Source organism: Pteropus alecto, unplaced genomic scaffold, assembly GCF_000325575.1.
Source record: "Pteropus alecto unplaced genomic scaffold, ASM32557v1 scaffold13, whole genome shotgun sequence".
Taxonomy (NCBI): domain Eukaryota; kingdom Metazoa; phylum Chordata; class Mammalia; order Chiroptera; family Pteropodidae; genus Pteropus; species Pteropus alecto.
Window position 1 is genome coordinate 891,711 of NW_006434373.1, and position 13,963 is coordinate 905,673.

Sequence of the window (13,963 nt, forward strand, 5' to 3'; positions counted from 1 at the left end):
CAGCTGGGGGTGGAATATTGTCTCCCAAGCAGCTGGGTATTTGAACCAGGTCCATGGGAAGTCAACGTCATTGTCAGCTTCAATTAACACTAAGAGCTCCTGCATCGCGTTTTAATGGGGCTGAGGAGAGACTGCAGCAGTGGAGGAAGGTGATCCTCTTGATATTATCTTCCAAACCTTGAGTACGTAGGTGAGCGAAGCCCCCAAGGCCACCACGAGGGGGTGTTGCAGGGTTACTGAGTGGAAAGGCAAGCCCAGGAGTGCTATAACTGTTTTCCGAAAAGAGCCAGAAACCTACTGCCTCCGTGTTGGCAACCCTATGCGTGTGCGCGCACGTGCATGTGTAGCTCTGTGCGTGTGTGCATATGTGTGTACTACATATGTGTGTACTACATATGCATGTGGGTGTGTGTCTGTGTTTGCGTACACAGTGCCTGCGTGAGGAAGCCTCGAACGACTCCATTCATGGGGAGAGACAGAATCAGACTGAGTCTGAAATGTTACTTTTGCCACAGTTTAGGGTGAGAGGAGATAAGGAGGTGGACTAGGGGGTGCCTGAAGGTGGAGGAGAGATCCAAGTGTAGGGATGGAGAGGTACGGCCTGGAGCCTCGGCGTTCACACCTGCTGGATGGGCTCTGTAATCCCCACTGCAAGGTGCTTAGCGCTAGACTCAGAGGTGGTACACAGAGAACACATGCTAAGTGTAAAAGAAATAGAATAGTTACCACTCTTTTTTTTGTTGTCGTTGGGCAATTTCTATCAGCATAAACATGCTGTTATTGCTCTTATCTTAGAAGAAAATCTCGTCTGTCTTCCCCTCACCAGCTAACTGGCCCATTTCTCTGCTGCCCTGGGAGCAAAATCCTGGAAAGAGGTTCTATATCGACTGTCTCAGATCCCTCTCCTCCCACTTTTATGGAATTTCCTCCTGTAAACGTTTTATTCCCGATCCTCCACCAAAGCTGTTCCAGTGTTCTCAAAGGCCTGTATGTTAAGAGAATCCCATTGAATCCCATTGAATTCCTCATTCTCAACTTATTTCACTCATCAGTAATATGACCATATAATGTACTGTCACAGCTGGGACACTTGAGAGGGAAGGCGGCTGTAAGAAGTTGTAGGTGTGTATTGGCCATGGCCTATTGACCTTTTGGCCTATGATGAGGCCCTCCCTGCTCCTGAGACCCTGGCTGGGGTTGACTTTCCCCTTCCCCTTGCTGCATTTCCTCTTTCCACTGACCTTCTACATCAGGAACACCTGGGCCCCCCACTCTGCCCAACATCCTACCCATGAGGCCATCGCCACTTAAATGCCCACAACTCCCAAGTCCACATCGCAGCTGAGACCTCACCCTGGAGTTCCAGATTCACCTCACAGTACCCAGAGGTGTGAGCCCTCGCCCTGAGAAGTCTCCCTGCACATGAGAATTACATCTGAAACCTAACACAACCCTCCTACCTGCTCTTTCCTGTCCCGGGTGACTACTACCCACAAAATCATGGTCAGGCCATCTCTAAGTCCTCCTTCCCTTCTCCTAGGGGCCTTTGTGAGAACTGTGCCCCATGCCTGAGTTTCCCTTGACTTCTGTAACTCATGGGGGCACCCCTCTCACTGCCCCTCCTGGCGTCCCTCACCTCCTTTCTCTCTCATTCTTCTTGTTTCATAACCCAGTCCCTGTGTACATGTTATTTACTGCGAATGTAAGCAGCAGGATTTTATCTATTTTGTTCACTGTTGGGTCCACGTTGCCCAGCACACAATAGACAGAGACAGGGTAAACTGCCCAGGGCACCCTCCTCCACCTTTCTTCCAGTTGTGTAAGAACTGCAGGGAGGTTTCAGGGCCTCTCTCCGGGCCTTGCACGCGGTTCAGTCACTTGCTCTCTCAAGTTCCTGGGACTGGCCCCACCCAGGCCTGGGAGATGATGGCAAACAAGCCCTATTAGGAATTGCAAAAGTTGTAGGCATCTGAGCTGTAAAACCCAGCCCTCTAGCCAAAGAGAGAGCTCACAGGGATATCCCCAAGGTGCGGCCACGTTGGCTGGATGCCAGATGACCCCGGCCAAAAATTTATAAAGTCCTTCCATGTTCCCTCTACTGAGTCATTCTTCAAAGGACAATAATTTGCTTCATATTTACATATGTCTGATACATCTGGTCAAAGCTGCCATTATCGGTGTAATATTTCGCAATGATCAGTAACTATTAATTAGATGTAATGCCCAAAACTGGGGCTCCCGTCATTTGCATTAATAACAGAAGGATAGCTAAAATCAGCACATAATCTATTTTTTGAAAGGATAAAATTAATGCTTGGTTAACAACGGTAAGAGTGTCTCCTGGAAGCAGTCTTCATGAAAGATTTGTCCATTTAATTTGCACTCATATTAAAAACATGCATCTGGCTCTAAATTCCACTCTTTCTACTTAGAGGCTGTGCTGGCTCAGCAGCAGTTTGGAATAAGTCCTGTGCCAATGATCTGCCTGCATGAGGAATTTTTACTTCTTTCTAGAAAAAAACGCCCACCCAGCTCCTGACTCCAATAGGTTTAGGACTGAGATTTGAGGAACTGACCGCAATGCTGGATGTGTCCACCAGGTGGCAGCCCTTCCTCCTACAAATGAGGGTGGACGTGTATGTGGGGAGCAGGGGAACCTCTCCCCAGGTTCCTGCAGGAGAATGAAGAGGTTGCCCCCGACACGGGTGCTGCTCAAAGGGCAGCACCCCAGGACCACTGCAGTGCTTCTGGATGTGTCTCTCAGTTGTCAATATCCTCCCCTTGTGACCAAGCTGGTTGCTCACCCTGAAGACACAGATGCAGAGGACCCTTGCTTTACCTGCAGACGCAAGGTGTTTCTCCTCCACATTTTTAATGTACACTGAACTCTCTAGGAATGTAACTGCTGTGTGAACTGATAAAAGACTGCACTTTTGTCTTCTTTAGAATGTCACCCAAAACTATTCCCTCTTTCAGAGATGATATACCCTAAAAGGCACCTACTCAAGGTACCATGATTGACACAACACCTTGAAGGCCAGTGGACTCAGAGTTTTACACACAAGTGTGGGCGCCAGCCTGACCTTCATGGCTTCTGTATGGCCTGCCCGGCCAGCTACACGTAACACCTAATTCCTTTTCTCTGTTGGTCCTTCATGTTGTTGTTTGTTGGGGCACTGCAGTTGTCTTTCAAAATGAGGGGTATGTTGGGTTTTATTATTTAGTTTGTTTATAGATGAAAAGGGTGAATTGGGCCTGACAGCTCCAGATCCAACACTCCAGCATTCAGGCTTTTTATCATCCTCGATGGGAGAGAAGAGAAATGTGAATAAAACACACACAAACGAAGCCGAAAACACATGGAAATGGAAATGGAGCCCATGGGTCTAGGCTTCACATATTCAGATTGGCCTCTTGGCCACTTTTATAGCACCATGTACTGTACAGAATAAAGGTTACGTGCTACAATTCCTCAGCTTTCAAAGGAAAATGTGTGTTTCTTGTTCTCAGATCATGCGTATGAATTGTGCATGCATTCTTGGAGATCATGGTTCTGAAAAGGCTCCTTTCTATTGGAGATAAGAACTCCTTAAAAATAAAAGAAGAGAGAAACAAAGTGTGCTCATTCTGATTGAAGGAGAGAGAAGTGTGCTGGAGCGAGAGATCACAGGGAACAACCTATGTATTATTAGGCGGCTTGGCCTATGTGAATTTACTTTATTCGCCTGAAAACAAAGTTTATTTGTCCAGCAAATATTTACTGAGGGGCCGCGTACTCACTTTCTGAGACCTGCATTTTTGGCTGACACAGACAAAAACCACGCTGTAATTAATTACTACCATTTCAGATAAGCCCCAAGCCTGATGGAGTAGGGGTCTGAGGGTGGAGGGGTGGTGGGCATGATGGAGGGGCCCCCTGAAGAGATGGCCTGGAGTACGAGGAGAGTCTCCGGAGACCCAGTGGAGGAACAGCAGGTGCAAAGGCCCTGAGGCCAGAAGGGCTGAGGCCCAGCAAGACCAGCAAGGATGATGACACCCAGCAGAGAGGATGGTACCAGCCTGGAAGGTCCCAAGAGGGCATCAGAAATCCAGCTGCCCCCTTTCCAGCACCTGCCTGCTTGTGGCCTGGGGAGAAGAAGGCGCACCTCCATATCAGGCTCAGAATGTTGAGTGTTGACATTTCCAGCTATAAGATAATTCTTCGACCTTTTTAAATCAAAGAATGATCAGAAAACCTGAGTTTCCATCCACAGGCTGGAAAGGGTTCAGGAATCATGACTATAACTGCAGAGATGGCTCGTAGTAAATTTTAATCTATAGGATTTTTAGATCCCTAAATAAAGGTAGGAGAACAGGACAGAGAAAAAATGAGATAGGCAGTGAGGAGGCCCTGGAAAGTTCTAGAGCCTCTTTATGAGAGAGATCATGAAGCACATATGAGTGCAGAGCTCTCTCAGCACTCATAGCCTCTGAATTCCTCAGATTCTGTTCAGTTACAGTTCAGCAAAAGGGAAGTGGCAATGGAATAACTCTACAATGTTTTCCAAAAGGGAAATGAATAGAAGGAGGATCCGTAAAGAGAAGGAGATAGGCCAGCTTGTCGCTCGGTGGTCTAAGGACCAAGAACAGCTTTGACACTGAGGAGTGACCTCTCATACTTAGCATTTGCTGTTCATGTTGATCTTGCTGAGCTCCCTCCAATGCCCAGCTACAGAGAGTCTTGGGAGCATGGGGCCATGGGGGGGGGCCACCACCTCTCCTGGACGTGGAACTGCCCCCCACCTCTGGGAGACAGTCCTCATAAGGGAGGCTCAGTTTGTCGGTACAGAAGCACACTAGCCAGACTTCACACAGCGCCCACAGTGAGCTGCCAGCCGCAGCCATCCTGTGTTCTTTTTAAATCACTTGAACTTGTTCTTCCCTAAAATCACTGCTAAGTTCATCATTTCCTGATGAAATCACTGCCCCTTACTGGTTTGTTCCAGCATGTCCCTACTGCCAGGGGGACCTGCAGCATTTCGGTGTCCCGCAGCTGGGTGTACCACATGCTGGAGCACTGTCCTGGGCCCACACCCCAAGAACACCGCTCTCTGTCACATCACACGGGGAGTCTGAATCTTCTGGGCACTTTCTAGGTGTGTGATCTTAGTCACATCGTCCCCCAAGGTCTAGTGGCCTCATCTACAGAATGGGCGTGATAACTGCCCTCTTGTCACTACGGTTATTTTTTTAAAAATTTTATTTATTTAAATTAGTTTCAAGTATACAGTACATTGGTTAGACATCTATATAGTTCATAAAACGATCCCCTTAATTGCTCCCTCCCTCCCCTGACCCTCCACCTACTCAACCTGTTAATGCTAACTCATTCCCTATGCATCTGTCAATACTAATTTGTACTTCTTTAACCCTTCACCCCATTCACTCAGACCCCCAACACCCCTCCCCTCTGTCCATCACCAAATTGTCCACTATATTTATGAGTCTGTTTTTGATTAGTTTGTTCTTTTTGTTCCTTAGAGTATATAAGTGAAATCATATAGTATTTATCTTTCTCTGTCTGCCTCATTTCACTCAGCACAGTAACCTCTAGGTCCATCCATATCAATGCAAATGGTAGGGTTTCATTTTTTTTAATGGTTGAGTAATATTCCATTGTATAATGAACCATAATTTCTTTATCCAGTCATCTGTTGATGGGCATTTAGGTTGCTACTATAACTTGGCTATTGTAAATTGTGCTGCCATGAATACTGGAGTGCATAGATCTTTACAAATTATTGTTTTCGTTTTCTTTGGATAAATATCCAGAAGTGCAACTACAGTTCTGAGGGCCAAAGGAGAAAATAAATAGAGATGCTTTGCAGCATTGCAGTCCCACCATGAAGCATGTCCCTCAGCCCCCTGAGAGGGCATGGCCAGACAGAGGGGGCCCTTAAAGAAAAACTGCTCAGTCCCTCCTCCCTCAGCTCGGCTGCCTGGTTGCCTGGAGCCTGGCACACTGAGGTGGGTAACAAGAAAAGACGATGAGACGGTGACTGGGGAACCCCTCACCGCTGGCTGCACATTGCCTACCTTTCTGCCAAGTGACACTCACCACCCACGTCCACTAGACCACCCTCCTTCCACATGCCAGGTTGCTAGAAGAATCTATGCCCACTCCCCCTACCCCCGGCCCCTAAGCACTGATCGGTGGTTACTGATTGTTGTTAGTTTTTGTATGACATGTATCAGTTGATTGAACCTGCTGTTCAGTCTGTTTTCTAGATTAGACTAATTCACAGAGCTCTAAGGTATTCAAATTCTGAAACTCATCCTTAAAGCCAGAAAGGAATGAAGGAAAGTATTCCCAAGGTCCTGGGATGCTGAGCTTCTTTTTTGCTGGTTAAAGTCCCCCTACGCTTCCGCCTCCTCGTACTTCATGTAGCAGGTGGAAGAAAATGTCACCCACGAGGTTGTTCCTGTCCTTATGCAGCATGTTGTTCCCTGCACCCTAAACAGAAGCGGCAGCTCCTGCGCCAGAGCGCTAGGTGACACCTTCACCACTTCTGAGGGTGAGGCCCAGCCCCCGAGGGTCTCAGGACCACCTCTGCAGTGGGACCTCCCTCTTGTGGAAAGAAAGACCCCTTCCTGGCATTGCCTTGCTCGGCTAGTGTGGGGCTGGACACTGTCTGCGAGGCGGGAAACGTGCCCTGGGCTCCGTCGGACCCTGGGCGGTGTGGGCTGGAGTGGACATCTCCTGCAGGTGAGGGGAAGGGTGCCAGCTCTGGAGCTGGAACAACTGGATTCTGATCCCATGTACTTCACTGCTCAGCTGTGTGACCTCGAGCAGACTCACGAACTCCCCTCAGCCACAACCTCCTTATCTGACGAATGCCCAGATCCTTAGCAAAGCTACTGGGAGACTCAGGGAGATGTGTAAACCTCTCTAAAGAAGCAGACACGCACCTGGGGATGCTGGTGAGATAGGTCATGACATTCTGGAACTCCTTGTCCGGGACGTCGCTGAAGGCCGGGTAGTCTGGGAAGGTGATGACGGGGCTGCCGTCCTGTCCCCGCCCGCCTGGGGACAGAGCAAAGGCAGCACTTAACACGGGTGGGCATTGGCACCCACGCTGTCAGCAGGATGCGACAGCGACAGGTCATGAGCACTGAATATTTCAGTTAAAATTGAGGTGTGTTCGTCAACATCATATTTTTTATTATGGAATAAATGCACGCTTATTGAAGGTCATAATTGGAATGCACACACACGCAAAATGAGATGAATTAAAATAATGACCTATTATTTCACCACCGTGTCATTTGGCATATTTCTTTCCAAAACTATTTTCAGTGCATTTTTCGATGTAATAGAGACCATGTCGAATATAAAGCTGGCGTCTTGCTTTTTTCTTAACATTGTGAACTATAGTTTTCTGTGCTTTATAAATGACGGGACCATCATTTTAAATACTGCACAACACTGCATTCGGGCTGTGCCCTAACGCCTCTCCTAACACCTTGTGTGTGGTTTGTAGCTTCTCCAGTGTTCTACTTGTGGGACAATTCCATTCCGACGGAAGCTGCCCCTTCGGCATGAAGGGAGGGTACAGGTGGAATCAGTGGGGACTTTTCCAAGGGGAGATGCGCCTGAGACAGTTTCACGAGAAGAAATTAAGATGGCACATGAGGAATCAGAAATAGTGGCTGGGAAGATGAGGACAGCTCCAATGCAATGGGGACAGTCGGGAGGGGCCGGCTTAGACAGGAAGGCTCTGAGTTTAGTCTGGCATATATTGGATTTGAATTGTCCTACGAGGAAGTGGGAGGAGTAGCAGATTGGGCAGGAGGTGAGAAGAGACAGGAGTCGCATAGGCCTGGGCTCTGGTCTGCCTGCTTGCCCATACCCTGGGTGGCTAGAGACGCCGACGCCGCTCTCTGCCACTGCTCCCTTCCGGGACGGGGTCCCCTTCTCTTCCATTGAACCCTGGCGACCCAATTCTGGCCCATCGGATGTGGCGGGCGTCATGCCGTGTAATTCCCAAGCTGGGCTGTAAGACACTGAAGAGTCCACCCTCCCTGCTCAGAGCTCCCTCCTGGAAACCGGTCATCACATAAGCATCCGATAGCCCAGCACCCTCCACGAGGTGAGAAAGCCCAGGCACTGCCAGGGAGGGAGCGGCAGGCTCCATGAAGGGGACTGAGGTGACGTTCCAGTCAGCCCCCCAGGTGGACACAGCCAGAGACCTCATCCCGGATTTCCTGATGGATGGGAGGTGGGAGGGAGAGGAGGAGGACGACTCCCTCCACATGTTGCCTGAGAGTTTCCATGAGCTGTGATGAAAACCCAGGATGGTCCAGGTTTGTTTTAGACATTTAAGTTTAAAACCTTGTGTTCATTTTCTAACGAGTTCCTACAGACTTCGCAATGTGAACCAACAACCCCTGTCTGCCAGCCTGCACTTGCGTAGCTCAGGAGTCGTGGCTTGGCCCGGCGGGTCCTCGAAGGCCGAAATCCAGGTGTCTGCTGGACCTGTCGTCTCACCCGAGGCCAGGCTCATCTTCCAGGCTCATTCAGGTGCTGGCAGAATTCAGCTCCCTCAGTTGTAGGACTGAGGTCCCCGTATTCTTGCCAGTGTTGGCCAGGGTCATTCTCAGCCCCAAGAGTCCCACATTCCTTGCCAGGTTGCCCCCCGACATCTTCATGGCTGGCAGCAAGGCATCTCTGTCCCTGGTACTTGGAATCCCTCTGAGGGCTCAGCTGATTAAGTCAGGCCCACCAAGGATGACCTTAAAGCCAGTTGATTTGGGACCTTAACTACATCTGCAAACCCCCTTCTGGAGCGTCTGGATGGCTTTTGAATAAAAGAGAGAAGGTGTGTCTGGGTTAGGGGGAACATCCTGGGGTTCTGCTACCTCCCCAGGTACCAAAGAGGTAACCATGTGATGCCGATGCCAAGGGGCAGTTGTGTTACACCCTGGAGGAAGGTCAAGGTCATGAGTCTGGGCCACCAGTGCACTAAAGCCATGAGCCTTTCAGTTTCTTGACGAGGCATGAAGAAGTTGAGGCGATGCGAAGGAACCAGCAAAGAGACTACAGCTCCTTTCCTAAGTGTTTCTCTGCCATTGGCCATGACCCGTTCTGTTGGGAGATTTTAGTTTTTCCTGAGGATACCCTACTTTCTCTCTTTCTTCCTTGCAGTCAGCACCCCTCACTGTGATCACTCCATGAAAATCAATGAGCCATTTCATTGTCAATAAATCCCAGAGGCTCCATTTTCCTGCTCATGATTTTCAGTTCTTGCTGAGGTACATAAACCCCAGAGTTGCACCTTGGGTCCGCGTGTTGGGGTCAGGTCGGCCCAGACCATATGGGGCCGGCCTGTGGAGCAGCTCTTGTGCCAGGGAGGCCAGGGCGGCCCTTGGAGGCAGGGCTGGTTCTCAGGGTTCAGGAGAGAGCACCAACCTGCTGGCCAAGGGGAAAGGGCCAGCTGCAAAAAGGGGGCCAAGAGGATAGCAGAGGTTGGGCTCCTTCGTTATTGGAAGGCCCCACTGACAGCACAAGGAACGTGGGCATGTCTCGTGCTGAATTAGCCTTGGCTGCTAGACTTGCCCAGATAGAGAAGTGACCCACGCAGCTCTGAGGGTGAGCTGCTCGCTCCAGGTGCAATGGTCATGCCCTTTGCAGCCTCGATGCGATAACGCTGTCCAGTGGCTGGAGGCGCTCACGATGGCCAGCCGGGCAGGACGGCAGGACAGCCCACAGGGTGGAGGAGGAACCTTAGCCCGAGAGGAGGGCAGCAGCCAGGACAGGGGCTGGGGTGCAGAGCTGGCTGAGACGGACCCGAGGGGCGGTGCCAACCCCTTGCCCATGTCAGCCACACCACTCTCCCGGAGGATGGAGCCGCAGGAACCAGAGTTGCTTAGTGAGGGAGGCCCCCCAGGCCCTGGGTGCCAGAAGAAAGAGGCACACTGTGCCGCACCATCTTGTTCCTACTTCACCTGTCGCAGGAAAGTTCTGATTCCAGGAGACTGTAGTCAGTAGTGCTTGAGGCTGCGTCCTGCTCGGGACCCCAAATGACCTCTGGCCGGCTCTTCCTGTGGCTGTTCACCAACTAGCACTGAGAGGCCTTCTTCATAGGCATCGCTACAGCAGCTCCTGGGCTCTCAGTTAAACCGAGAGCAGGCTACATCGAGTGGATTGTCCCCAGTTCCCACCACGTGGAATAGGCCCACTTAGGCCATGGAGAACCGAGAGGAGGCCAACCACCTGCCATGCAGACACCCTCCCCACCACGCTTCCAGCCTCCAGCACTCACCAGACAGGTAAGCAAAGCGCTTCTTTAGCTGGTCCTGGATGTCGGCAGCGCAGAGTGGGGTGATGTCCTGGTGCATGATTTCATCTGGGGAGAGAGCAGACGAACACACCTGTCATTTGGTGGAAACTTTGCCTCACCCTCACTCTGACCCAAGTCTGGATCAGCCCCGTGCAGACACCCGAGGGGCCAGCGGTCACATGCTTGGAAAAGGAATTTGTTTCCAATACGCAGAAACCTTTGTTTTTCAGAGCACAAAAAGCTGTGTGCTGAGTGATTGATTCATCAATATTTAAAATATGGTGTGTGTCAGAAGCATAGAGAAAGACAGAGAGAAAAGAGGGAGGGAGGGGGACAGAGAGAAACATGCGGGCAGAAGGAGAGGCTTGGGGAAACAGGGGGGAGGGCTGGGAGCTGGAGGACCAGCCCTTAAGACTGAGTTAGTGAGCAGCCCTGAGAACAGACACGCTTTGTTCTGTGAGTCTCCACCCATGTTTTGGAAGTGGTCCAGTCAACTCCTGGGGCCCTCACCTGTTGCCTATGCACAGACTTGCTGCTCAGCGAGGAAACCTGGCCACTGCAGCAGGCCCACAGCCTTCAAACACACTCACATGTGGGGCCTCACTGCCTGCCTGACAATGACGCTGAGCCAAGTCCCTAAGACTGATGGCGACGGGAAAAACAGTTTAGCAGGCTGCAGGCTTCGAGTTCTAGACTAGGGGTCTGGGATTAAACTGGCAGCACCTCCAGCCACACCCTGGAGGCATCTACCATAAGCAAGGAGGTTTTGCAAGACTCTAGGGGAAAACCTAGAGACTGACTAAAGATGTGAGGTCACTGCTAAGCAAGTGATGCTGGGTGTCAGCCGGGGGACCAAGACACTGAGTGTGCTTTTGTATTTCTGAGTCAATCCCAGGCTAGCGATCGTGTGATTTACAGCCAAGGTCTAATGTCGCCAAACCCTAGTTGTACAGCAAAATCTGCAGTTTTGAACATCAACATAATCTCTCTAAAGAGACTCATGATTTATGTTGATGACCTGCAAATGGTTAAATTAAAAGGTCAATTCTTCTACAACCAGTTTAAGACCCAGGCTACGAACAGCCTGGAAATATGGGTCATGGAGATCTTTTACCCTGAAAATTCCAGCGGAGACAGCAAAACGTTATCTACACAGATCAGCTTTAAATCCTGTTCTTCTGGTCTTGCAAACAAGCAAGTGTAAACAGGTGACATAATTAAACACACAGGCGGGTCCCACAGATCCTAGCTGTGTCCTTTGTGGAACTGCGAACCGCCACACTGGCTGGCTCTTTGATTCTGCCTGTGTTGATGAGGAAGTGATCAGAACCGGGGCCACTGGCATGCTAGGGACCAACAGAGCAATCGATGGTGGCATTCGGGGTCAGGAAATGAACAACAGTAAATGCTCCCCAAACTCAAAAGATCTGGAACAGTGCTGAGCCTTTTATGGACAGCTCGGTGGCACAGGTGCCATTTCTCAGTGTGCACTTAGATATCTCACCAACGCTTTTCCTTTGTGGGAGAAAAGCAGGGTTGGGAACAATTGCTCTAAGAGAGCTTGGAATATACATTTTTAAATTCCAGATGAAGTGATTTAAGATGGTCCACATCTCGTTTGTTTGGAATGCATGTTAGGTGCGATTCATGTTAGGCAGCCTGAAAGTTTAGATTCTACAGTGCTTTTTTTCTTCTCTCCAAAGGAAGGAATGACTGCACTACCAAATATGAAATCTTTCCTCAAGTTCAACCTCTGCAACCCTGGGAGAAGCATGTCATTGAAACATAGACCACTGGGGAGTAAGGATCTCCCTGAAGTCTAGGGATGTCTCGGGGGCAGTAGAAAATAGCACACACGCGGTGAGCTGGCAAATCCTTTAACAAGTGGGGACCCGTCGTCGGTGACAAGCATAGACGCTGGGCCAGAGGGGTTCCCCAGACCTTGCTGTGGTCCTGGAGACATCTGGCTTGGATCTAGAGATCGCCTGCCAGGACTCAACTCCCCAGATTTCACCTACCCGCGAGGAACGAAAACTATGAGTGTCGAGGCCTCTGATGGTGGACACTTCTGCAGTAATTCGTACACTTGATTCTGAGTGGTTCTGCATGGCAGAGGCTTCAAGGTAGTGCTTCCTCTTACGAGTAAACTCGCATGTTCCTGAGCTCACTTATAGGGACTGTGGGCTGTCTGTGCTCTGAGTCCAGCTCACCCTGATGGCGGACGGCTTTCCCATACATTAGAGACAGAGATGATATTACTGAGCATTTCTGTACTTTCGATGATAGAGTGACAGTCTTACTGGCTGCATTGTTGTCAATGTGAATTTGGTTCCATTGAGGGACATCCATGGGGTCTTGTCACCCACTCTCCTCTTTGGGTGATAGCCACCCTCACATTCTTAGAATTCCTCAAACAGGTCAATGTCCCTCCAGCCTCAGGGCCTTTGCACATGCTGTCCCCTCTGTAATGCTCTTCCCATTGCTGTCTGCCAGTCTAATCTTACTCAGTTCCCGGCTGAGATGTCATGTCTTCAGGGAGGCCTTTCTCTGCCTGGGCCTGGGTCTCACAGCATCCTACCAGCCCCCATGGAACACCCACTATGCCCACACTCACCACTGTCCAACCCCCCAGGGCCTGGCCCAGTGGCTCCCATGGAAGGAGCTCAACAAACATGTGTGGAACGATATAGTGAGAGGACAATAGGAGAATGACTTCCCAGAGCATCATTTAAAATCCAACTAATTCAGCAAAGTTCTTTCTGGCTTGTACATAGGCTGGTTCCAGAATTTCTGGTCAGTCACTGTCCATGTGAGGTGCAGAGCCCACAGACTGCTGACTGGTGCAATGTGTTACCCTGCAGCCGAGCTGTGGAAACCAACACTTGTGAATTTTCTGGGGCAGAACTAATTCTAATACTGTACCTTAGATCAATGCCCCATTTTAAATTTGAAAAATGGGGTTATTTTGTGCATAGTCTGTTGGAAACTGCACGAAGGTATGTTCATTACAAAGGGACTATATAAAAATCATTGACATCTTAAATGGTCACTGGCTACTCCTCAGAAAGCTGAAAATGATTAAAAACATTTCCCACCTGTGATTAAGGCACATGGTTTTTATTGTTTGTCATACGATGCCTTCTGTGCACAACAGGCTCTGGATATTTATAATTTTCCAACCTTCCTGCACCTTTATTCTCATTCGAGGACAGGGCAATTTTGCACTTTGTGCTGACGGATTTTTTCAAGGTCCTTGTCCACTGCATTTAATTTGGTAGAAGAGTTATGCTGCAGCCACTGGTTCAGAAGAAAATAGAGGTGCTTGATGGCGACGCAGGAGAGCCGTAGCCCCGCAGTGCCTCCTTCACCGTGTGTGTGAGTGGCTGCTCCAATGTCAGAAGTCTGGGACAGGAAGTGGGGTCACCCCAACCCGCCAGCTCAATAAAAGGGTCAGGCAGGGCCCAGCTCCTTCACAGAAGGTCTCTGTAAGAGCACAATGCTTTACAGATAACTACCCGTTTCCAACATTCCTGTCTTGACCCAGACGTAAATGGAGACTCCCAAGCAATTATCCCATCACAGAGTCACTTTGAGGACAGAAGTTAAGAAGGGCCTTGAATCAGAGGGGTACAGGGTGGGAGAGG

General features: G+C 49.8%; 1 protein-coding gene across 5 annotated transcripts in view; it reads right to left on the reverse strand.

Moving 5' to 3' along the window:
- The window catches only part of MCF2L (MCF.2 cell line derived transforming sequence like), a 111,959-nt gene that overhangs the window by 48,923 nt on the left and 49,073 nt on the right, over positions 1-13,963 (reverse strand). For all 5 annotated transcript variants that reach the window (XM_015587389.2, XM_025045016.1, XM_025045015.1 and 2 more), the window contains exons 2-3: positions 10,302-10,385; positions 6,949-7,063 (exon numbers count right to left, since the gene is read on the reverse strand). In XM_015587389.2, coding sequence (XP_015442875.1) covers positions 6,949-7,063; positions 10,302-10,385 — 199 coding nt within the window. The remainder of the gene's footprint in view (positions 1-6,948; positions 7,064-10,301; positions 10,386-13,963) is intronic.